Source organism: Artibeus jamaicensis, unplaced genomic scaffold (genome assembly GCF_021234435.1).
Source record: "Artibeus jamaicensis isolate MK-2021 breed Jamaican fruit bat unplaced genomic scaffold, CSHL_Jam_final scaffold_461, whole genome shotgun sequence".
Taxonomy (NCBI): domain Eukaryota; kingdom Metazoa; phylum Chordata; class Mammalia; order Chiroptera; family Phyllostomidae; genus Artibeus; species Artibeus jamaicensis.
This window is the reverse complement of record NW_026522045.1, coordinates 9248671-9272250: the sequence shown is the minus strand read 5'-3', so window position 1 is coordinate 9272250 and position 23580 is coordinate 9248671. Positions and strand designations below refer to the sequence as shown.

General features: G+C 37.2%; 1 protein-coding gene across 4 annotated transcripts in view; it reads right to left on the bottom strand.

The window, feature by feature from the left end:
* The window catches only part of MID2 (midline 2), a 161102-nt gene that overhangs the window by 16245 nt on the left and 121277 nt on the right, over positions 1–23580 (bottom strand). For 2 of the 4 annotated variants that reach the window (XM_037167111.2, XM_037167112.2), the window contains exons 5-7: positions 22791–22939; positions 8011–8138; positions 6467–6700 (exon numbers count right to left, since the gene is read on the bottom strand). In XM_037167111.2, the coding sequence (XP_037023006.1) occupies positions 6467–6700; positions 8011–8138; positions 22791–22939 (511 nt within the window). The remainder of the gene's footprint in view (positions 1–6466; positions 6701–8010; positions 8139–22790; positions 22940–23580) is intronic. The other 2 variants (XM_037167115.2, XM_053657522.1) reach the window with 2 other exon arrangements.

Here is a 23580-nt window from a genome sequence, read left to right as displayed (position 1 = left end):
TTCCAAGGTAGCATAGGGACGCCAAGAAGGTAACATGATAACCAAAGCAAAATATCATCTCTTCACTTGACACTACAGTTTTGTTAATTCCTGGTTCTGATTCCAGCAGCTATTTGAGGTTGGATGGCCCAGAAACACACTATTGTCTGGAATCTTCTTTCTTCCAAAGTAGGGAAAAGGATCAGAGATCTACATTTTTACTTTTGAAACTCTTTAGACCATAAACATTGACTTAGAGAAAAATGTACATAATTAAAAACATGTATTTGGATGTACATGTATATAGGTATCTGTGGATTACCTATGTTTCTTCTCTCTTCTCTTATCTTGTTTTCAGTCAGTTTACTGCCTTTTAAACACAATTCTATCAGAGGGTGGAAAGGAAAGGGCAATGAAAATGAATAGTAAATTCAGTCACATCCATACAGATGTAGTAAAGGATTTAAGTGAGGCTGAAAATAAAAACAAATTAATTTTTTGAAAGCAATATGATTGGGAGGGTTTATAATCAATTTGAGGAAAAAAGTATAAAATTCTGAATTAAAAGTAGAAAAAGAAGGACAGTGGAGGGCAAACAGTTATGTTATAGGAAAAAGAATAATTGGTGGAAATGCTCAGTGATTCTTAGGAAAAGACAATAAAAGATAAGAACCAGGGACAATGTTTGAGGGTTTGGCTGTCTGTGTATCAATGCATAGTATTAATCATAAAATGCACATAGAATTTTAATACAAAGAGGGAAATATGTGATCTTTCGGACACACTTCTAAAACTATGAAACAAAAAAGACTTCACAATGAAGTGTTATGCATCTGTAAAAAAGTATGAGGATGATCTCTGTGAACTGATATACAATAATTTCCAGGGTATATTGTTAATTGAATAAAGCAAATTTTATAAGAGCTTATATATAATAAGCTAACTTTTTTCAAGGAAGAAAGGGAAATAAGAAAGCATACATACATATGCCTGGAGCTATAAAAATAACAATAACAAAAGGAAGAAAAAGCCAGAAAATAATGAAGTTTGTCATCTACAAAGGACGGGGATAGAGGAATAGGATTTAAAAGATATAAGAGAGAATGACATTTCTCTGAGTATACCTTTTTGTACAGTTTTTCCTTTTGGAAATACTTATAAATTTGAATATTAAAATGAAATCAATATGACTGGAAAGAGTAGGAACTAAAACTGTAGGCAAACTGAAACAAATGAACCCAACTGCATTTCAAATGAAAAATATCCAAAACAAAGGGATGGGGGCAGGAGGAGAATTGCAAACAAGCATTGAAATATTGGTTGTTTTTCTAGTGGTATGGGCAAAGCAAAATCTGAAACTATTGTTGATATATTATGGGAGTGAGCAAATGAGTACGTGCATTAATGTTGGGAGCCAGGGTTCTCATTGTTGAAATAGGAACATATAAATATGAAATGGGTAAAGGCAAGAAATAACCTGTGATGATGGACTGGAATTGGAGGTACCGAAAGAAAACGACATTATCTAAATAAATAAATAAATAAATAAATAAATAAATAAATAAATGTACGTGTATGGATATACATATATGCACATATGTTAAGTATATGTATATATACAGGGGTGGGCAAAGTAGGTTTACAGTTGTAAGTACATGAAACAGTTTAATCTTGTATTATTATTTATTAATTATTATACTATTTTCCATATGAGTAACTATAAACTTGCTTTTGCCCACCCTGTATTATGTGTGTATATACATACATGGGTGGATGTGTGTATTTCTAGTGTCCAGGTCTTGGTCTCTAGTACCATTCTCTCCCTAAAACAAACCAGGATTTGTTAGGAAAATGGCTTATTAAAACCCAGGAAGGATAAGTTCAAAATGGGCCTAGAATCTCTTGTTATGCTGGAAAGTAAGGAAGTGCTCAAGAAAATGATGGGACAATATAAGGACCCAAGAGTAAGTTTAAAAGGCTTCCATTGGCTAAATCTAAGCAATCTGAGTACTAAAATAAGTAAGGACAGTAAAGCATTATCCACCATTCAAAAAAGAATTCAGGAGTCCATACAAATATGCAGATTATTAAATAAAAAAATGGAGGGTGGGACTTTTGCTTACAGTATAGAATGAAGAGTGCCAGCTTGTAAATGTGGGAGGGGATGCTCAGTTGGAAAATCATCGTTTTGCAATCATCAGAGTAAAGATCAATCAGGAAAGAATTACTGATGTTAAAACAGGAGTGGGAGTGGGACAGGTTTGATGAGGAAGCAAGATATTTTCGTGGTTTTAAAGCATCACAGCACAAATTGCTTATTATTTGAAAAGGAAAACAGTACACAGTGAACAAATCAGTCAACACCTTTGACCAGGAGATAAAAGTTAGCATCACCAATCAAGGAAAAATGGATATCATGTGCCTCCAGGTGTGATGTTTTGAGGAGGACACATCTCTTCAGTAATATTCCAGTCATAAAAGCATCATCTGGATATAATCATGAGGAAATATCAAACAAACTAAAAATAAAGAATATTATAATAAAATGAAAAGGCACTTAAAATGTTGATATCATTAAAGACAAAGCTGAGGAAATGGTTCAGATTGAAGGAGGCTAGAAATATGACATTTAAGTGTAATACCTAATCCTAGACTATAAAAGATAATATTGGGTCCTTTACAGGTTATAAAAGATATTTTTGGGTCAACTGTTAAGACTAGAATATGAATGGTGGGGTAGATAAAAGTATTGCACCAATGTTAAATCTCTTAAAGTTGATAACTGCATTGTGGTTATTTAAGAGAATTTCCTTATCTTAGAAAACAATGAAGAATTTAGGAGTGAAAGGCCATGATGTATGCAATTTACTTTCAAATAGTCAAGAAAAAAGATAAGCATAGAGAAATCCAGCAAATGATAAAGGAAATGGGGAAAAATAGTAACAATGGGTGAATCTGGATAAATAGTATTTGGGAATTCTTTGCACTAGTCTTGCAACTTTTCTGTAATTTTGAAATAATTTCTAACTTTCATAAAGGTAAATATGTGATCCTCTAGGTATTACTGAGTCTTGGTGAGATGGGATTTATGATTGAATTATGGTAATGGAATTATACACCATGTTCAAAGGGGAAAGATTAGCCCTGGCTAGTGTAGCTCAGTGGATTGAGCTTGGGCCTGCAAACCAAAAGGTCACTGGTTCAATTCCCAGTCAGGGCACATGCCTGGGATGCAGGCCAGGACACTAGTAGGGGGTACATAAGAGCCAACCACAAATTGATGTTTCTCTCTCCCTCTTTCTCTCTCCCCCTCTTTCTCTCTCCCCCTCTCTCTAAATATAAATAAATAAAATCTTTTTTAAAAAGAAAAAATATTTAAATAAAAAAGGGGGAAAGATCACAATATGGAATGAACCTGAGTGTAAATGTGTGGTGGAAAGCATTCCCATGAGAATAAAAAGGAGGGGAAATAGAAGTTACATCATTGTGGCAGTATGTTACAGACTTCCTAGCCAGGTTGTAGTCAAAGCTTTCATAACACAAAACACAAATTTTAAACAAAGGAAAGCTGTATAGTAATGGAGAAGACAATCATCCAAACATCTCTTGGAATTCTTATTCAGCTAACAACATTGTCTGAAACAAAACTGGCTTATGACTATTCCATATCTTAGATGAGGTGGCGATAAAGTTAAAAATGAAGGAATAAAGTTGAAAAAATAACGGGAACTACTTCTCCTGACAAAATTCTAACCAATAAGAATAAAATTTCTAGTTAAAAAAGGTGGAGTGTGACTATTTTTAAGACTCCCCATATAAGCCACATCATAGCATCTGTCCTTATGTGTCTGCCTTATTCCACTTAGCATAAGGCTATCCAGGCTCATTCATGCTGTCCCAAGGGGCAGAGTTTCCTTCTTTTTTAAGGCTAAATAATATTCCATTGTGTGTATATACCACATTTTCTTTATCCACGCAGCTGTTGATGGATAACTTTTTGTATGTCAAACATACCTAAATAAAAAGGTTTGAAAAGACAGAAAATGCAGAAAACAAGGGAAAGTAGCACTTGGAAGTGAGGTTCAGACAAGGGTGGCAGGCCAGACTGGCAGGTAGGACTGGAGCCTTGAACCTTTGTGAATACTTTTTCCTAGTAAAATAGTTTCAGCTTATCTGCCCATTGCCATCCAAAACTTTGCTTCATGGTCTGCTGTTGTCCCACTCCTACTCCACTTTTCTATCTATGATCAGAAGACATGGAAGGCAGGCTGGGAGCAGAAGTAAATCTATTAGAAGGCAGAAACTTGATTCAAATGGATATTGGCAGGCTGGAATGAGGGATCAATGCTAACTAGATTAAATGTAATAGGGATGAATTCAAGTTGTTGTATTTCCATTTAGACAATCAATTGAACAGGATAGGATTTGAAATTCACAGGGATGTCTGCTGACCATATGCTCAGCCAACATTCAGTAGTTAATGTGGCTACTCTTTAAAAAAAAAAAAGGTTCTGAGCAAGAGGTAGGGCATCAGCTATATGCAAGACAAATAATCCAGCTATTCTCAGAACCAGTCAGACTACTTTTGGAGTGTATTCACTTTTTTTCATAGCACATTTTATAAAGCATTTTGACAAATAGGAGTATATTCATAAAAAGAAGACTAGGATGGTAAAGGGTCTGAAATATGAGAAGCAATTTAAAGAACTGAGAATGTTTAACCTAGAAAAGAGAAAATTACAAGGGCCATAAGAACTACATAAAATTATCTGAAGAACTGTCATATGAAAGATTGATTAGGGTTGTTAGTGAGGCATAAAAGAGCAGGCTGAGGACTAACTAGTAGCTATTGTTTAATACAAGGAGCATTAGGCTTGAAGTCTGACAGGCTTGGATTCAAATCTTGACTACATTAGTTTGTAGCTTTGTGAACTTGTGCAACTCACTAAACTTGAGCCTCAGTTTCTTCATCTATTAAATAGAATTAATATCATTTCATAAGGCTAAGAACTCATGAGAACTAAATGAGATGTGTGTTTGTAAATAGCAAAACATTATACACATGTAAATTATTTTGTCATTTACTAGGAGAAAGAAACCTTTTATAAAGAAGCACTGACAATTAGTTACAGCTGCACAACAATTAAATGGGCTGTTTTGTTAGAAATGAGTGATCCATGACTGGAAATATTCAATAAGAGACGAGATAATCATCTACTGGGTGTCTGGTAGAACAGAAGATTAGACTAAACAACTTCTAAGGTTGTTCCTTTGAATTTGAAAATGCTGTAATCCTATTGCTATTAAGATATCCTTCAAGCTTTTCTTTACAAAGAATTATATATACTTGAAAATAGAGGTGACAGCCTTTAGGTCTTTTCCACTTCTTGGACTTATTCTCAACTCCAGGAGACTGCTGTTCTCCCCGTATTAGGAAGAAGCAGCACGGTTGCTGGTTCTAAGACTTTCCCCAGCAAGAGAGACAGTGTAGAACAGTATGTTGGGAAGGCCTTAGAGTTTGTGACTTTAGAAACTGAAGAAACACCCAAGAACACCCAAGATCACAGCTACCTGGGCTAAGTGGCTTAGGTTGAAGCTGCATGAGGCAAGTGTCTTAGAGAGTTTAACCCCAAAAGTCCTCTCACCTCCCCACCCCACTATGTGGCTCAGAATCCTCACAGTTCAGGAAAAGGAGCCTATTGCGAGGGTTTCACAACTCCTCTCATGCAAGCTTATGAAGTCAGAAACAGAATTGCAAACACACAGGTAAAAGAAAATACTAATTTTCAGCTATGCAGATGCAAACTTAGGATGGGAATCACTTTCAGTCTTGAATCCAGCTTTAATTCTGCTTTCATTTCCATTTTTCCCCAGTGAATAGAGGAGAACTTGAACCTTGAACCCTCTTGTTTGGCAATCAATGAGTTAAGTTCTTATTCCAATTCATCAGAAGCTGAAACCATAATGTGGGAGCTAAATGACGCCTTTTCGAACATCCTTAATTTTTTTGGCCCACTGATAAAGTTTTATATTTGGTGTACTTCTTGGAGGAAAGGGAGAAGGGATAAAGGGGAAAGTGACAGAGACAGGAGGCTTGTCACTATATTCACTAATACAAATGGATATGGTAAAGGAAGTAAGTCATCTTTGAACATAATTACTGTATTTTACCATGATAATGAAGTGGAAGAAGAGTCAAGGAGAGAGATGAGCACATGTATAGAATCAGCAACGATGGTGACTTAGCAACCCAGCAATGAATTGTGAGTTTTGTTCTGACTTGGGAGAGTGAGGTGACAAGGATTAACTGAGGAAAGGCTAAGAATTATATAAACAAATGGAAGTGGCCCCAGTGACTTCCCTGCATGAAAACAGACAACTTTCTGATGGGCAACACTTCAGTAAGCCCTTTGCAGGGCCCTGGGGGAGCTTACACTGTCTACAAAACACTGTTCTAAACAACCTAACGTGTCTTACAAACACTTGCCTCGTGGCGCCCCGGCCAATCTTGAGCAGCTTACTGCTTCCTTACATTTCCTTATCTCTGGCCACAGGCCCCAACTACACCATGACTTACTGATGAAGTTAGCCTGGCCAGTGAATATGGTGTACTGAAGCTCATAGGAGCTGATGCTGAATTCATCATCTGATATCCAGTGGACTGTAATGGTGTCATGGGAGGCAGTACAGAGTTCCTCTCGGATAGATGGTGGGTTTGGGGCTGTAGGGAAAGGGGAAAAGGAAAGTAAGGAAAGCACATTCTCTGTTCTGGAATTTTACAATCATTACTCATACTGCCCAACCCAACATGTTGTGGAGAGATTTTAACGAACAGTTTTAGATTGCACATAATACAACCTGAAGCAAAGAGCTAAGAGCTCAAGTTCCCTCAACTCACTTTTGCTTCATTGATAAAGATATTTTAGGGAAAGATATAAGCTTAAGTCATTGAGATGAATGACCAATTATCTACTCTGTCTGCACAAATACATGTAAATATTAAACAAAAATGATCATACAGTTTTTTTATTACATGACCTTCAACCTATTCCTTTTTATGTCAGAATAAGTTTGGCAGTATAGCCAAGTGCAAAATACTATGTGCTTCCCCATCTGTAAAATAGGGATGATAATTACATCATAGATTTGTTGTAAGGACTCATGATATAAAATTAATATACAATGCCTGGCATGCGTAGATGTTCAATAAGTGACAGTTATTTTAATATATTAACAAACTAAATATAAATACAAAGTTATTATATGTGTGTATTTTCCTTGTAAAATAATAATTCAGATAATCCTGAACATAGTCAGTCAGCATTTTCAAAAGGCTGATTGTATTCCCTTATTTTATAAAACTATATGCAAGTCAGATATTTCTTACATTTTTCTTTTCAATCTGCTAATTCTTAAGTTTCCTCAAAACCATTTGAGTGGTATCTGTACCTATGTGGGGCACTCTCTAATATTCTATAAGTGTCACCTGAGTTATATCCCCATAACAAATAACAGTATATTACTGACAGGCTCATAAGGAGAAATCCATCAGCAACTTCTTGTTTTTTTACCTTTAAGTATGAGTGGTATACTTACTTTGTGCCCAGAAATATTTGACAAACTATCTTTCTTTTCTGTTACATGAACTAAAATGTGTTCTATCTAAACAAATACATGTATCATCCCTGGCTGGTATGGCTCAGTGGACTGAGAGCCAGTCTGTGAATCAAAAGGTCACAGGTTAGATTCCCAGTCAAGGGCACATGCCTGGGTTGCAGGCCAGGTTCCCAGTGTAGGCCATGTAAAAGGCAACCACATATTGATGTTTCTCTCCCTTGCTTTCCCCCTCACTCCCCCTCTCTCTAAAAATAAATTAATAAAATCTTAAAAAAATAAAAAAGATACATGTATCATTTGATAGGTTATAAAAGCATTTTAATTATAAATATTAGCCTTTTCATATTATTTCAAAGTATAAACACAAGAAAAGAAAAGAATTAAAACAGGAAAAGACACACAATATTTTCACACCTGTTAAATAATCTAGCCCCTCCAGCAATTTCTTTTCTCTGGAAAAGTCTAAAGCAAAGTTTTCAAAGGCATCATTAAAATTGATGTCTGGAATCAGAACTTGAGAAGATGCAGTTGCCATAGTGACCCTGCAAAGAAAAAAGTACAATATACATCAAAATACATTTGCAACCTTTTTCCAGTGTTTGAGTTCTGGTTTAACAAGGTGAAAATAAATTACTTGTATGGCTTGATTCATTAAGTGAAAAATATCCGTTTTTTGCCAATGAAAACATTGTAATGTTAATTATCAAGAACCAATTATGGGCTATATAATGTTTATTCACATATGTTCACCTCTCAAACACATACCCCCCATCCTGTCCTAATTTTTAGAAGTAAAAACAGGAGTTTTTTCCCCTCTGTATCAATTTACATCTGGCACGCAGCATCAAAACTAGACCTCTGAAGGCTTAGTATGAGCAATTTGAGAGATTTCTTTCCCCACATATTTTTTAATGCTAGTCAACAAGCCAGTACACTGGGGCTGAGTTAAAGCCTTCCCCTAAATACTGTAATTTATTTTATCTTTTTAATAACATTTATATTTAATTGTATTATTCTGTAATTATACAATGTTATGCTAGTTTTATCTCTTCAAGTAATTCTAAGCATCTCAAGAACAAGGCTCATATTTTGTACTTCATATCTTCCTAACATGGTGCTGGACATATAGTAAATAAATAATTGTTGAATGAATAACTGAATGACTACAACACAACTCTTAATGTTTATTCAGCATTTAATATTTTTACATAGATACTTTACCTACATTATCTAACTTATTCCTTACCATAACCCTGTGTAGTGTTATCTCCATTTTGTAAGTGAGAAAGCTGACACATAGAGAGGTTAAGTAACTTGCCCAAGGTCACACAATCAGTGAGGGACAGGAAAAAAATATATAACTGATCCCATGTTCATTGGCCTTTCAACTATATACTCTTAACCATTTAAGACAGTTCCTTAAAAAAATTAAGAATGTAGGTATGGATTCCAAGGTGACTGAACAGTAGGTGGAAGGTACACTCACTTGCTTCCAGTGCCAAACCATATTTACAGCTAAAGTATAGAGCACTCAACTTGAAAAACCAACTGAAGCCTAGCTGAACTGAAATATTATAACCAAGGATTTGCAGAAGAAGCTACACAGAGACTGGTGACAAAGGCAGAGATGTGGAAAGGGCTAGCCCCTGCACACATGTGCAGTAGTTTAGTTGGAGGAATATCTCGGCTGCAAAACTTCCTCCCCCACCAGGAGCATGGAGTGTGAACCCCATGTAGGAATCCCCAACCCAGAGCAACAGAGACAAGTAGAAGAGTCTGAACAGTACCTGGTAGTAAAAATCAGTGGGGATTCAGTAACCTGGGAGAGAAGAGAATCTGCTAGACACCCAGACGCCACCTTCCCAGGTTGAATATTCCTGCTGTTACAGCACCAGCCTGGGAGTGCAGTGCCCAACTACTGGCAGCACCACTCTATGGTGCTCAGGTCCTGCACAGTGGTCTGCTGGTTGTACCCAGCAGGAACTTTTGGGGCACTCTTGATCTGGAGAAACTCTTGGCAGAGAGTCAGACAGTGAATTGTGTAGCTTTGGAAAGGAGACTGTTCCGACCCACCTTGAGTGCAAAGCCAGTGTCCTTCCCTCCACCTGTTGAATTGCATGTCTTGCCCTTCCACTCCCTGTGGTCCCATCCTCCTGAGTTCAGTAATGCAGGTGGATAAGAGTGCCTGGCAGAGCTGAGACTTTTGGAGCACGTCTCTGTAAGAGGCTTTTTGTCTGGGAATCAGATGGGTGGGTGCTAGGTCATGTGGCTACATCATGGGGTGGGGATCATTCCTAACTCTCCTGTGAGCTCAGTCCATGATATTTCCCCAACAGGATTCATCTGACCTGCCTTTCCAGCAGCTGGGGGCCCTGCCCTTCTGAGCTTAGTCTTGGGGCAGGGGGAGGGGGGATCAGAGAGCTGCTCAAAGCTGGGACCTTTTGGTGCAAGTCTACCTCAGGTGCTCTTGCCCAGAAAAGGGAAGAAGTGCCTGACCCCCTACACACACACACACATACACACACACACACACACACACACACACACACACACACACACACACAGGCTTACTGGCACCACCCTCAATGAGAAATGGTTTGGATCTGCCCTCCCAAGTCTCTGTGACCTCATCCTGTGGAACTCAGTTCTATGGCTGGGAGTTGGGGAAGGATAGAGGGAGGTAGTGTTGCTTGGAGCTGGGACATTCGGAGTGTGTCTCCCTTGAAAGCTATTATCTGGGACTGAGATGAAGTGCTTGGCCCCTTCCTACACCACTACCAATGGGAGACTCTTTTGATATGTCCTCCACAATTCCACTGGCTCCACCCTGCTGAGCTTCCTCCTGCAGAGAGGATGGCTGGCTGCACCCAACCTGAACCTGCAGCATACTCCTCCTGAAGGAGCCAGAGTTGAGGAATGGCAGAGACTGACTGGCATAGCTCTGGAGTAGGATTGACTTTCCCCTTATTGATTGTCTGATCATGTGTACCCCAGTAGGAAATCAACTAGCCCCATCCTTCTGATCCCAGTCGCCCTGACCTACTGAGCTCATTACCTGTTGAAGGGTCTGTGGGTCATGGCAGCCTGGGCTCATTCTACAGCCTTTCCACATAAGTCTCTGGTGGAAGACCAGGCAACTTTAGGAGGAGGTAGAGTAGCTGACAGGTGGAGGTGGACTTCAGAGAACTTCAGACCTTGTACCGACCTGCCCCCAGATCTAAGCTGGAAGAAGCTGACCCTTGTACACAGATTGGCCCCTCACAGGCACACCAAGGACCAGCAGACATAGCCAAAAACATTAAATAGCATGACAGCTCCAGATAGGTAGCCCAAGGCTAGTTACACAGAATATCTAACATCGACCTGTACCTGAACTCTGCTGAAGTGGACCCAGAAACAACACAACCATTAGGGGACTTTAGACCACACCCAAGCTCAACAAAATTAGCCACACAAGGAGCACACGCAAAGGGGAATTCCAGCAGGCACCAGAATCTGCTGAGAATAAGTACATCTCAGGGGGCAGTCTATGCATAGTGACTCATACACAGTGATCGAGATTTATGCTAACAGTCAACCAGCCTAAAGGGTCAACTCCATCCATGAAATGGCCAACAGCATTCAAGGCTCAACTATAACAGGAGGGGGCACACAACACACAAGAAACATTCCTGGAGCACTGAGCTCAGATGATCTGGATGATTGCACTATTATGCCCCAAAAAGCACCTACATCATAAAGCCATCATAGCAAGTTTATGAGTCATAGAAGATCTATTTAATACACAGAGACAAAATAGACAGAGAAATATGCTCCAAATAAAAGAATGAAAACAAATCTACAGAAAAATAATTAAATGAAATAGAATCAACAAGGATTCCAGATAGAGTTTATTTTTTAAAGGTTTTATTTTTTTAAGAGAAAGTGAAAGAGAGTGAGAGGGACCCTTCCTTCACATACAGCACCACAACACAGTGACAGGGGTTGCCCCACCCCAGAAAATACCTAAGGCTCCACCTCTTACTATGTAACAGGTGTGCCAAGACAAAAAAATATGGCCCAAATGAAAGAACAGGTCAAAGCTTCAGATAAAATACATCTAAGCAATGAAGAGACAGCCAATCTATCAGATGCAGAGTTGAAAACAGTGGTAATCAGGATACTTACAGAAATGGTTGAGTATGGTCACAACATAGAGGAGGCTATGAAAAGTGAAATAAAGAAAAATGTACAGGGAACCAACAGTGAAGGGAAGGAAACTGGGACTCAATGCAATGATTTGGAGCAGAAGGAAGAAATAAACATTCAACCAGAACAAAATGAAGAAACAAGAATTCAAAAAAGTGAGAAGAAGCTTACAAATTTCTGGGACAACTTTAAATATTCCAACATCCAAATCATAGGGGTGCCAGAAGGAGAAGAAGAAGAGCAAGAAAATGAAAATTCATTTGAAAAAGTAATGAAGGAGAACTTTCCTAATATGGCAGAGGAAATAGACTTCCAGAAAATCCAGGAAGTTTAGAGAGTTTGGACCCAAGGATGTACCCACCAAGGCATATTATAATCACATTACCCAAGATTAAAGACAAAGACAGAATATTAACAGCAGCAAGAGAAAAGAAGACAGTTACCTGCAAAGGAGTTCCCATAAGACTATCAGCTGGTTTCTCAAAAGAAACCTTACAGACAAGAAGGGGATGGAAAGAAGTATTTGAAATCATTAAAGGCAAGGACCTACATCCAAGATTACTCTATCCAGCAAAGCTATCATTTAGAATGGTAGGGCAGATAATGTGCTTCCCAGATAAGGTCAAGTTAAAGTACTTCATCATCACCGAGCCCTTATTATATATAATGTCAAAGGGACATTTATATAAGAAATGTCCCTTAAGAAAGAAAGAAGAAAAAGAAGATCAAAGCTATGAACAATAAAATAACAACAAACTTACAACTATCAACATCCAAACCTAAAAAAAGAAAAAGGAACTAAGCAAGCAACTAAAGCAGGAAAAGAATCTCAGAAATAGAGACCACTTGGAGCATTATCAATGGGGAGAGGACAGAAGGAGAATGGGGGAAAGGTGCAGAGACTATGAAACATAAATGATAGATATAAAATAGATGGGGGGGAGGTTAAGAATAGTATTGGAAATGTAGAAGCCAAAGAACTTATACGTATGACCCATGAACATGAACTAAGGTGAGGGAATGATGGTGGGAAGGGGGTTGAAGAAAGAGAAGAAAGAGGGAAAAAAAAAAAAAAAGAGGGAGCGAAACATTAATGTGCATGATCCCAACCGGGAACCTGGCCAGCATACCACCAACCAGGGATGTGGCCTGAAACCCAGGGATGTGCCCTGACCAGAAATTGAACTGGCAACCTTTGTGGGATGATCCCCAACCCACTGAGCCACACCAGTCAGGGCCAAAAGCAGTCTAAAACAATGGTTGTAAGGATGCTCAAGTACCTTGGGGGAAGAATGGATTTCAGTGAGAACTTAATGAGATAGTAAACATTAAAAAGGACATAGAAACCATCAAAAAAAGAACCAGTCAGAAATAAAGAATACAATATCTAAAATGAATAATACACTAGAAGGAATCGGCATCAGGTTGGATGAAGCAGAGGACTGAATCAGCAATTCAGAGGACAAGATAACAGTAAGCACCCAACCAGAACATCAAAAAAAAAGAACTTAAAATATGAGGAAAGTCTAAGGGAGCTCTAGGGCAACATCAAGTGTAAAAATACCCTCATCATAAGGGTACCAGAGGGAGAAGAGACTGAGCAAGGAATTGAGAAGCTGTTAGAAGAAATAATGGATGAAAACTTCCCTAACCTGGTAAAGGAAAAAGTCACACAAGTTCAGGAGTTTATTAACACCAAACCAGTATTGCAAGAAATGTTAAAGGACATGTTTAAAGAAGAAAGGGAAGGAGAAGGAGGAAGAGGAGGAAGGGGAGGTGGTGGTGGAGGAGGAGGAAGAAGAAGAAGAAGAGGAGGAGGAGGAGGAGGAAGAAATGGAGGAGGAGAAAAAGCCAAATATATATATAGAGAGAGGAACATAGGTATAAAATATAATAACAATAAAAGAGTACGTATCAATAATAACCTTAAAATGTAAATGGATTAAATGCACCAGTCAAAAGATATAGGGTAGCTGAATAGATAATAAACCATGACCCATATATATGTTGTCTACAAGAGACGCACTTCAGAAGAAAAGACACACACACAGACTTAAAGGGAAGGGATGGAAAAACAGTCCATGCAAATGAAAATTTTTAAAAAAAAGCTGGAGTAGCAATACTTATTTCAGACAAAATACACTTCAAAACAAAGGCCATAACCAGAGACAAAGAAAGTTACTATTTAAAACTAAAAGGATTGATCCAACAAGAGGATATTACCCTTATAAATATATATATGCACTCAAATAGGAGCATCTAAATATGTAAAGAAAATCTTGGTGGACATAAAGGGAGAGACTGACAGCGATCCAGTCATAGCCAGATATTTTAACATCCCACTGACATCAATAGATAGATCTTTCAGACAAAAAAAAATGAACAAGGCAACAGTGACCTTAAATGACACACTGGATTGGATGGATTTAACTGATAGTTACAGAATGTTTCCTCCCAAAGCAGTAGATTATTCATTCTTTTCATGTACACATATAACATTCCCTAGGATAAGCCACATTTAGGATACAAAACAAGATTTAATAATTTCAAAAGATTGAAATCATATCAAGCATCTTCTCTGGCCACAATGGTATGAAACTAGAAATCAATTGCAGTAAAAAACCTAAAAACATTAAAAAATATGGAGGCTAAATAACATGTTATTAAGCAATGAATGAATTAACAATAAGATCAAGGGAGAAATCAAAGGTTAACTTGAGAGAAATGAAAATGAACGCACAACAACCCCAAATCTATAGGACACAGAAAAAGCAGTCTTGAGGGGGACGTTCATAGCATTACAGGAATACTGTAAGAAGGAAGAAAACTCTCAAATAACCAATCCATCCCTATACCTACAAAAACTAGCAAAAACACAAAGAGCAAAGCCCAGAGTAAGTTGGATGGAAATACTAAAGATTAGAGCAGAAATAATAGACACAGAGACTAAAAAAAAACCCACAAAAAGGCCCTGGCTTGTGTGGCTCAGTGGACTGAGCACAAGGCCTGTGAACCAAAGGGTTCCTGGTTCAATTGTCAGTCAGATCACATGCCTGGGTTGCAGGCCAGATTGCCAGTAGGGGGCATGCAAGAGGCAACCATACATTAATTAATATTTCTCTCCCTCTCTTTCTACTTCCCTTACTCTCTCTAAAAAATAAATAAATAAAAACCACAAAAGGTCAATGAAACCAAGATCTGGTTCTTTATAAAAAACATTGATGAACCTTTAACCAGATCCATCAATAGAGGACCCAAATAAATAAAATCAGAAATGAAAGAGAAATAACTGACAGCACAGAAATACAAAGGACTGTAAATAAATACTATGAAAATTATATGCCAACAAATTGGACAACCTGGTTGAATGGATAAATTCCTAGAAACATACAATCTTCTAAAACTGAGTTAGGAAGAATCAGAGAATCTGAGAAGAACAATTACAACTAATGAAATCAAGGCAGTAATAAAAAATCCCCCAGCAAACAAAGTCCTGGACTGGAGGGCTTCACAGATGAATTTTACCAAGCATTCAAAGAAGAACCAACACCTATCCTTCCCAAACTATTCCAAACAATTCAAGAGGAGGAAACACTCCCAAGTTCATTTCTTGAGGCCAGCATTATCCTAATTCCAAAACCAGATAAAGACACCACTAACAAAAAAAATTAAAGGCAAATATTCCTGACAAATATAGATGCAAAAATTCTCAACAAAATATTAGCAAACCAGAACCAGCAATGCTGTACATTAAAAAGATCACACACTATAATCAAGTGTGATGTATTCTGGAGATTCAAGGGTGGTAAAATATCCACAAATCAATAAATGTGACACATCACATAAATATCCCTGGCTGGTGTGGTTCAGTGGATTGAGCACCTGCCTATGAACCAGAGGGTCGCTGGTTTGATTCCCAGTCAGGGGCACATGCCTGGGTTGGGGGCTGGGTCCCTGGATGGGGGCATGTGAGAGGAAGCTGCACATTGATGTTTCTCACCCTCCCTTTCTCTAAAAATAAATAAACAAAATCTTTTAAAAATGTGACATCACATAAATAAAATGAAGGATAAAAACCACATGATCATGTCGTGGGTGTAGAAAAGTATTTGATAAAACCCAACACCCACTTATGATAAAAAAAAAATCTCAGTGGAGGGGAAATAGAGGGTCATACCTCAGCATAATAAAGACTGTATATGACAAACCTACATCTAACATCATATTCAATGGGAAAAAACTAAAAGTATTTTTCTTAAGATCAGTAAAAAGACAGAGATGTCCACTTTTACCACTCATATTCAACATAGTACTGAAAGTCCTAGCCATAGGAATCAGACAAGAAGAGTAAAAGGCATCCAAATTGGAAAAAAGGAAGTGAAACTGTCACTATTCACTGATGACATGATATTGTATATGGAAAATCTTGAGTCCACCCAAAACTACTAGAACTAACAAATGAATTTGGTGAAGTAGTAGTATACAAAATTAATATTCAGAATTTGGTGGCATTTTTATAAACCAATATAAACTATAAGAAAGAGAAATTAAGAAAGCAATCCCATTTACTATTGCAACTAAAAATAAGGTACCCAGGAATAAATTTAACCAAGGAGGGAAAAGACATGTACTCAGAAAATTTTAAGATACTGAAGGAAGAAATTGAGGAAGATACAAATTAGTGAAAGTATATACCATGTTCATGCATAGGAAAAGTTGAAATCATTAAAGTGTTCATCCTAACCAAAGCAATCTGCAGCTTCAAAGCAATTCTTATTAAAATACTAAAGGCATATCTCACAGATCTAGAAAAAATATTACAAAAATTTCTCTGGAACCACAAAGATACCAAACAGCTTCAGCAATCTTGAGAAAGAAGAACATGGAGGTTTCATACTACCTGGTATCAAAGTATACTATGAGGCCACTACAAAATAGCATGGTATTGGCACAAGAACAGATCAATGGAACAGAATAGAGAGCCCAGAAATAAACCCATGCCGTTATGGTCAATTAATATTCAACAAAGGAGGCAAGAACATACAATGGAGTAAAGTCAGTCACTTCAATAAATGGTGTTGGGAAAATTGGACAGATACATGAAAAAAGTGAAACTAGACCACCTTTTTACAACATACACAAGAATAAACTCAAAATGGATTAAAGACTTAATTCAAAGTAAGTTGCAAAGCCATAAAAGTCCTAGAAGAAAACATAGACAGTAATATCTTGGACATTTCTTATAGCAGTATTTTTTCTGATATATCACCTTGGGCAAGCAAAACAAAAGAAAAAATAAACAAATGGGACTATATCAAACTTAAAAGGTTTTGCACAGCAAAAAAAAAAAACCTATCAACAAATTGAAAACACAACCTACTGAATGGAAGAACATAGTCATCGATGATACCTCTAATAAGGGGTTAATATCCAAAATTTAAAAAGAGGTTATAAAGAGTTCAACACCAAAGGAAAATCCAATTAAAAATTGGACAAAGGACTTGAATAGACACTTCTCCAAAGAGGACATACAGATGGCAAATAGACATGTGAAAAGATGCTCAACATCAGTAATCATAGGGAAATGCAAATTAAAGCCACACTGAAATATCACTTTACACCTGTCAAAATGGCTACCACCAGTAAATCAACAAGCATCAAGTGTTGACAAGGATGTGGAGGAAAGGGAACCTTTATGTATTGTTTGTTGGTGGGAGTAAAGATTGGTAAAGCCACTGTGGAAAGCAGTATGCCGTTACCTCAAAAAATAGAAAATGGAACTGCCTTATGACCCCAGCAATTCCAGTTACAGGAATATATGTGAAGAAATATGAAACATGAATTCAAAAGAATATATGCATTGCTATGTTCATTGCTGCATTATCTGCAAAAACCAAGATTTCAAAGCAGCCCAAGTGTCCATCAGTGGATGAGTGGATAAAAAACTTTGGTACATCTTACACAATGGATTACTACTCAGCCATAGAAAAAAGAAAATTTTACCCTATGCAACAGCATGGATGGACCTGGAGAGCATTATGCTAAGTGAAATAAGCCTGTCAGAGCAAAATACATACCATATGATTTCAGTTATATGTGAAATATAATGAATAAAATAACAATCAAAATAGAAACAGAAGCATAGATAGAAAACAAACTGATAGATAACAGAGGAGAGGATAGTAGTGAGACCAGGTGAAAAGGTGAAGGGATTAAGCAAAAATAAAAATATAAAAAGACCCAGACCCAGACAATAGCATGGTGATTACCAGAGGGGAAGGAGTGTGGAGGAAAGTAATGGAGGATATAGGGAGAATAAATGGTGACAGGAGGAGACTTGACTTTAGGTGGTGTACACAGAATTGTACACCTGAAACCTATGTAATTTTATTAATCAATATCACACCAATAAATTCAATAAAAATTTAAAAGTAAAATGAAATAGAAAAATAGTAGTATAAGGATGTTATTTACCAACAAAAAATTATGCCAATAGAAACACCTAATACAGCTCAAATTGCTTGGCTTTGTTGCAAACATGTAGGCTATAGTGTTGGATTTCCTAGGTTTGATTCCTGCATCTACTCCTTACTAGTGGGGTGACATTAGGCAAGTCACACAACCTCCCTGAGGCTCATTCTTTCATTTGTAAGATGACGATAATAACAGTGTCTATCTCATAATGTATTTTGAGGATTGAGTTAATGTTTATAAAGGCTTATAATAATGTCCAGCAACAAGTAAATTTTCAATAGTATTATTGCTGAGGAGCAGAAATTTGGGTGAGAAGGAGACAGGTATTTCTTGCAATATGACTGTTAGTAACATTGGACATTTTAACTACACATTAAAGTATTAACTGCACATTAAAGTACTGCCTTAATATAAGCAAGTTTTAAATGTTTAAGAATAAATCAGAAGTGAGGAAGTAGAAAGTCTTTCAATAAATTTACTCTGAAGGGAAGGAAAGGAATTGAGCAATAGCTACATAAATTGGAAAGTAGAGGAAAACTGGGTATTTTTTATTCTTCTTATTATTATTGATAAGAGAGACATGAATGAGTTTAAAAGCAGATGTGAAGCTAACTAGAGTGGGAGAAGAAATGAAATGGGGGATGAAAAAAAGAAGGCATGTAACCAAAGCACAAATAAAGGAAAATCTCTTCTATGATAATCAGAATGAAGGTGAATTGATGGATGTGGTTGTAGATATGTCCAGCAGTTTAGTATGAGAAGTTGAAGACTTTATCATTTCATACCTACCAATATGTATGCAAAATAGGAGGTAGAGTCATTTGCTAAACCTGAGCTGGAAGTTGGTAGGGCTGAAATTTTAAGATCAGTTTGGAAAATTTGAAATAGACATTATAGAAACAAAAGAAAGATAGAAAGATGAAAAATCCCACTTGATATAGCAACAAAAAAACCAAAATACCTAGGAATAAACCTAACCAAGGAGATAAAAGACCTGTACTCAGAAAACTACACAACATTGATGAAAGAAATTAAAGAAGACACAAATGGAAGCATATACCATGTTTACAAATTGGAAGAATTAACATCATCAAAATGTCCATACTACCGAAAGCAATTTATAGATTCAATGCAATACCTATTAAAGTACCAATGACATATTTCACAGATATAGAACAAGCACTTCAAAAATTTATATGGAACCATAACCAACCCTATTTGGTTGGTGCAGCAATTTTGAGAAAGAAGAACAAGGTAGGAGGGATCACAATACCTAATATCAAACTGTATTATAAGGCCACTGTAATCAAAACAGCCTGGTACTGGCATAAGAATAAGCACATAGACCAATGAAACAGAAAAGAGAACCCAGAAATAAACCCATGTTTTTATGGTCAGTTAATATTTGACAAAGTGGGAAGAGGCATAAAATGCAGTACAAATAGCATCTTCAACAAATGGTGTTAGGAGATCTGGACAGCTCCATGCAAAAAAAAAAAAAAAAAAAAAAGAAACTTGATCACCAATTACACCATACACAAAAATAAATTCAAGGTGGATAAAAGACTTAAATATAAGTCATGACACCATTAAAGTCCTTCAGGAGAACATAGCAAAATCTCAGATATTCCACACAGCAATATTTTCACTGATACATCCTTTAGAGCAAGGGACACAAAGAAACAATAAACAAATGGGATCTCATCAAAATTAAAAGCTTCTGTAGAGCTACAGAAAACAGCATCAAAATGAAAAGAGAGCCAACTATATGAAAAAACATATTTGCCAATGATACCTCACACAAAGTTTTGATCTCCAGAATATTTAAAGAACTCACATGACTGAACTCTAGAAAAACAAAAAGAAAAAAACAATTAAAAATTAGCAAAAAAATTTGAACAGACACTTCTCCAAGGAGAACATACAAAGGTTCCAAAGACATATGAAAAGATGCTCAGCATTGCTAGCCATCAGAGAGATGCAAATTAAAACCACAATGAGATACCACCCCACACCAATGAGAATGGCCATCATAAACAAATCAACAAGTAACAAGTGTTGGAGAGGATGTGGATAAAAGGGAACCCCAGTGCTTTGTTGGTGGGACTACAGACTGGTGGATCCACTGTGGAAAACAGTATGAAATTTCCTCAGAAAACTAAAAATGGAACTGCCTTTGGACCCAGCAATTCCACTGCTGGGATTATATCCTAAGAACCCTGATACACCAATCCAAAAGAACCTATGCACCACAATGTTCATAGCAGCACAATTTACAATAGCCAAGTGCTGGAAGCAACCTAAGTGCCCATCAGTAAATGAGTGGATCAAAAAACCATGGTACATTTATGTGATGGAATACTACACAGCAGAAAGAGAGAGGGAGCTCCTGCTCTTTGAGACAGCATGGATGGAAGTGGAGAGCATTATGCTAAGTGAAATAAGCTAGGCAGTGAAAGACAAATACCATATGATCTCACCTTTAAGTGGAACCTGATCAATAAAACAAACAAGCAAGCAAAATATAACCAGAGACATTGAAATTAAGAACAAAATAACAGTAACTAGAGGGTAGGGGAGATGGAAATACTGTGGGAAAGAAGGGAAATGGTTGTAAATGAACATGTATAAAGGACCCATGGACAAAACCAAAGGGGGGTAGAATTAAGGGTGGGAGGTGGGGGTGGGTAGGGTGAGAGAAAAGGTGGGTGGGAAAATGGAGAAAACTGTATTCAAACATTAATGAAAAAAGAGGGAACTTCATGAGTTAAAGTAAGACCATAGATAACCCAAAGTAAATGAGACACATGTTAAAAATTTAATTTATATATTGTAAAACATATGAGAGCAGCCATTTGATTTGTAATAAAGGCAATGCCTTTTGTTTCTTTTTGTTTTCCTTAAGAACACTTGTTCCCATTACCAGGTTAATATTGCTATAGTCAGAAATCACTGTGTGATATCAGGGGTGATGGGAAACTGAGTGTGAGTCCAACTTCTGCCATCTATTCACTTCTGTCATATTCAAAAAGACATCGCTGTCCATTTTAGCTTATTTTCACCCCTATGAAATTTATCGAGAGAATAAAGTAACAAAAGTAAAAGCTTTTAAGGTATTGAAATGTTACATGTGTTATTCAGAATATTGTCCTTTTTCTAAAACTGACATTGTCTTAACTTTCAAGCTTTTGTCTGAGTTTATCTTTTCCCAACATCAATTTTAGATATTTTCAGTGCATACAGAATTCCACTTTGATAGGTCTTTGTTAGTTTCAGTGCCTTAAATAAGTCTTTCTGCTTCCATTGTTTCTTTTCAGCACCATAATCAAACTTCTCATTCCAGTGGTTCCAATGCAAATAGAGGTGCTCACAGTGACACTGCACAGGGCCTGCTGCCTTTTAGGTTCTGTCCAAACAGAGACATCTCCCTGCTCATTACTTCCCCCAATCTGCTATAGTCTATTTACCCAGATAAACCTCTTAAAGCATAGATAAATAAATAAATAATAAACAAACAAACAAACAAACAAATAAATAAATAAAATCCTTGGTTGTCGAACTTCCATACACTTCAATGTTCTGGCAGTTCTGATTGTTTTTAGTTTTGAAGTCAGTTGTAATCCTTCTTATGGTACCTATGCCTCTATCTTGACCAGAAGAGGTTATACGATTTTTTTCCAACAGGATTCTGCTACTCAAATATAGGCATGAAACAGATGGGAATAGCTGGGCTGGGCTATTATTAAGCTGGTAGGATAAAAAAGACAGTGGGGTGAGGGAACTGGGAATATGGAAGAGAGTAGATGAAATGAGAAATCACAGACCCTAAATAGGCCAAAGAAAGAAGTGAAGAAAGTCATGAAAACAGTCAGTAGCTGGTAGGTAAGAGTCAGAATTTAGAGGTCCCAATGAATCTGAAGAATAGATGTACTGAAAGAAAATCAAACAGCTTAAGTACAGAGGTTGTAGTTTGAAAGTGGAATGTTTTAATTTATGATTTATGTGTAATTATGGATGACAGTGAGGTTTAGCATATGGACCACAGAAGTGGGTGAATGAAGTGGAGCAGAAGTGAGGGTCACTGGAGGAGGACATGGCAAGTAGCAAGGAGACTAGATAGCTAAATTATTAGATGAGTAAGCCATGTGGAAACAGGTAACATCGCCAAGAATGAGGACAGAAGCAGCAGAAAAGAATACTGTGAACCTCGAGCCAAAGTCTTCAGTGAATGACAGATATAAAGAGGTCAAATCTAGCCTAATGAGCCCTTATAGCCCCTTGAGGCCTTAGTGAATATACTGAACAATGTTTCACTTTAGACCTCAGAATCTTTGCAAATGAAGAATAGGCTGCAAAGACAGAGAAGGGTTCCAGAAATCCACAGGGTGATCAGTCACTGAGGCTTAGTAATAAACTAGCTGGTAAACTCTTGAGGTGGCAGCTGCTAAATACATGACTGAACAGAATTAAGTGATTTTAAGTTGGTCCCTTTTCATAAGCGCAGGCATGTCAAAAGAATATAAGAAGCTTACCTCTCAGCAATATTTTTTGCAGACTGGAGAAACCGTGCTTGGTCATTTTCTTTCAAGATATGCTCAGCTTGGTTGATAAGGACTGTTGATCGTTCAAGACACTGGCGGCAATTAGCAACCTGCTGTGCCAACTTTCTCAGTTTCATAACCTTAAAGGAATTAACAACAGAAAAATAAGACAAAACATCCAGTGCTTAATTAAAAATGAAAAAAAAAACAACATGAAAGAGATCTGCTTCAGTGATTCTAAAATTAAGGCCTATTAATATTAATATCCAGCCACTCACTGTACCAACCACTCACCTTCTCACCCTATTCTCTATGTCTGCCATACCAAACCCTCCTCCTACCTACAGTCCACTTATCCTGGACCAGGGTCATATGCTCTAGCTTGTCTACTTTCTCTTTTTATTGATAACATTAATTTTCTGGTCAAAAAAGCAATGCTTGCTCATATAGAAAATGCAGAAAATAAAAAGTATAAAAAGAAACACTACCACCAAGGGATCACCATTATTTACTTTTCATTGTCAACATATTTTCACATACATGTTTCATAAAAAGCATCTCCTTTTTTTACTGTTGTTCAAGTAAAGCTGTCTCCATTTTGACCCCACCATGACCCCCACCCTACCCAATCCCACCTCCCATCCTTCAACCTGCCCCCTTTGGCTTTGCCCATGTGTCCTTTACACACGTTCCTTGATGGCCCTTCTATTACCTTCTATTATCCCTCTCCCCACTCCTCTCCTGTTACTGTCAGTTTGTTCTTAAATTCAGTGTCTCTGGT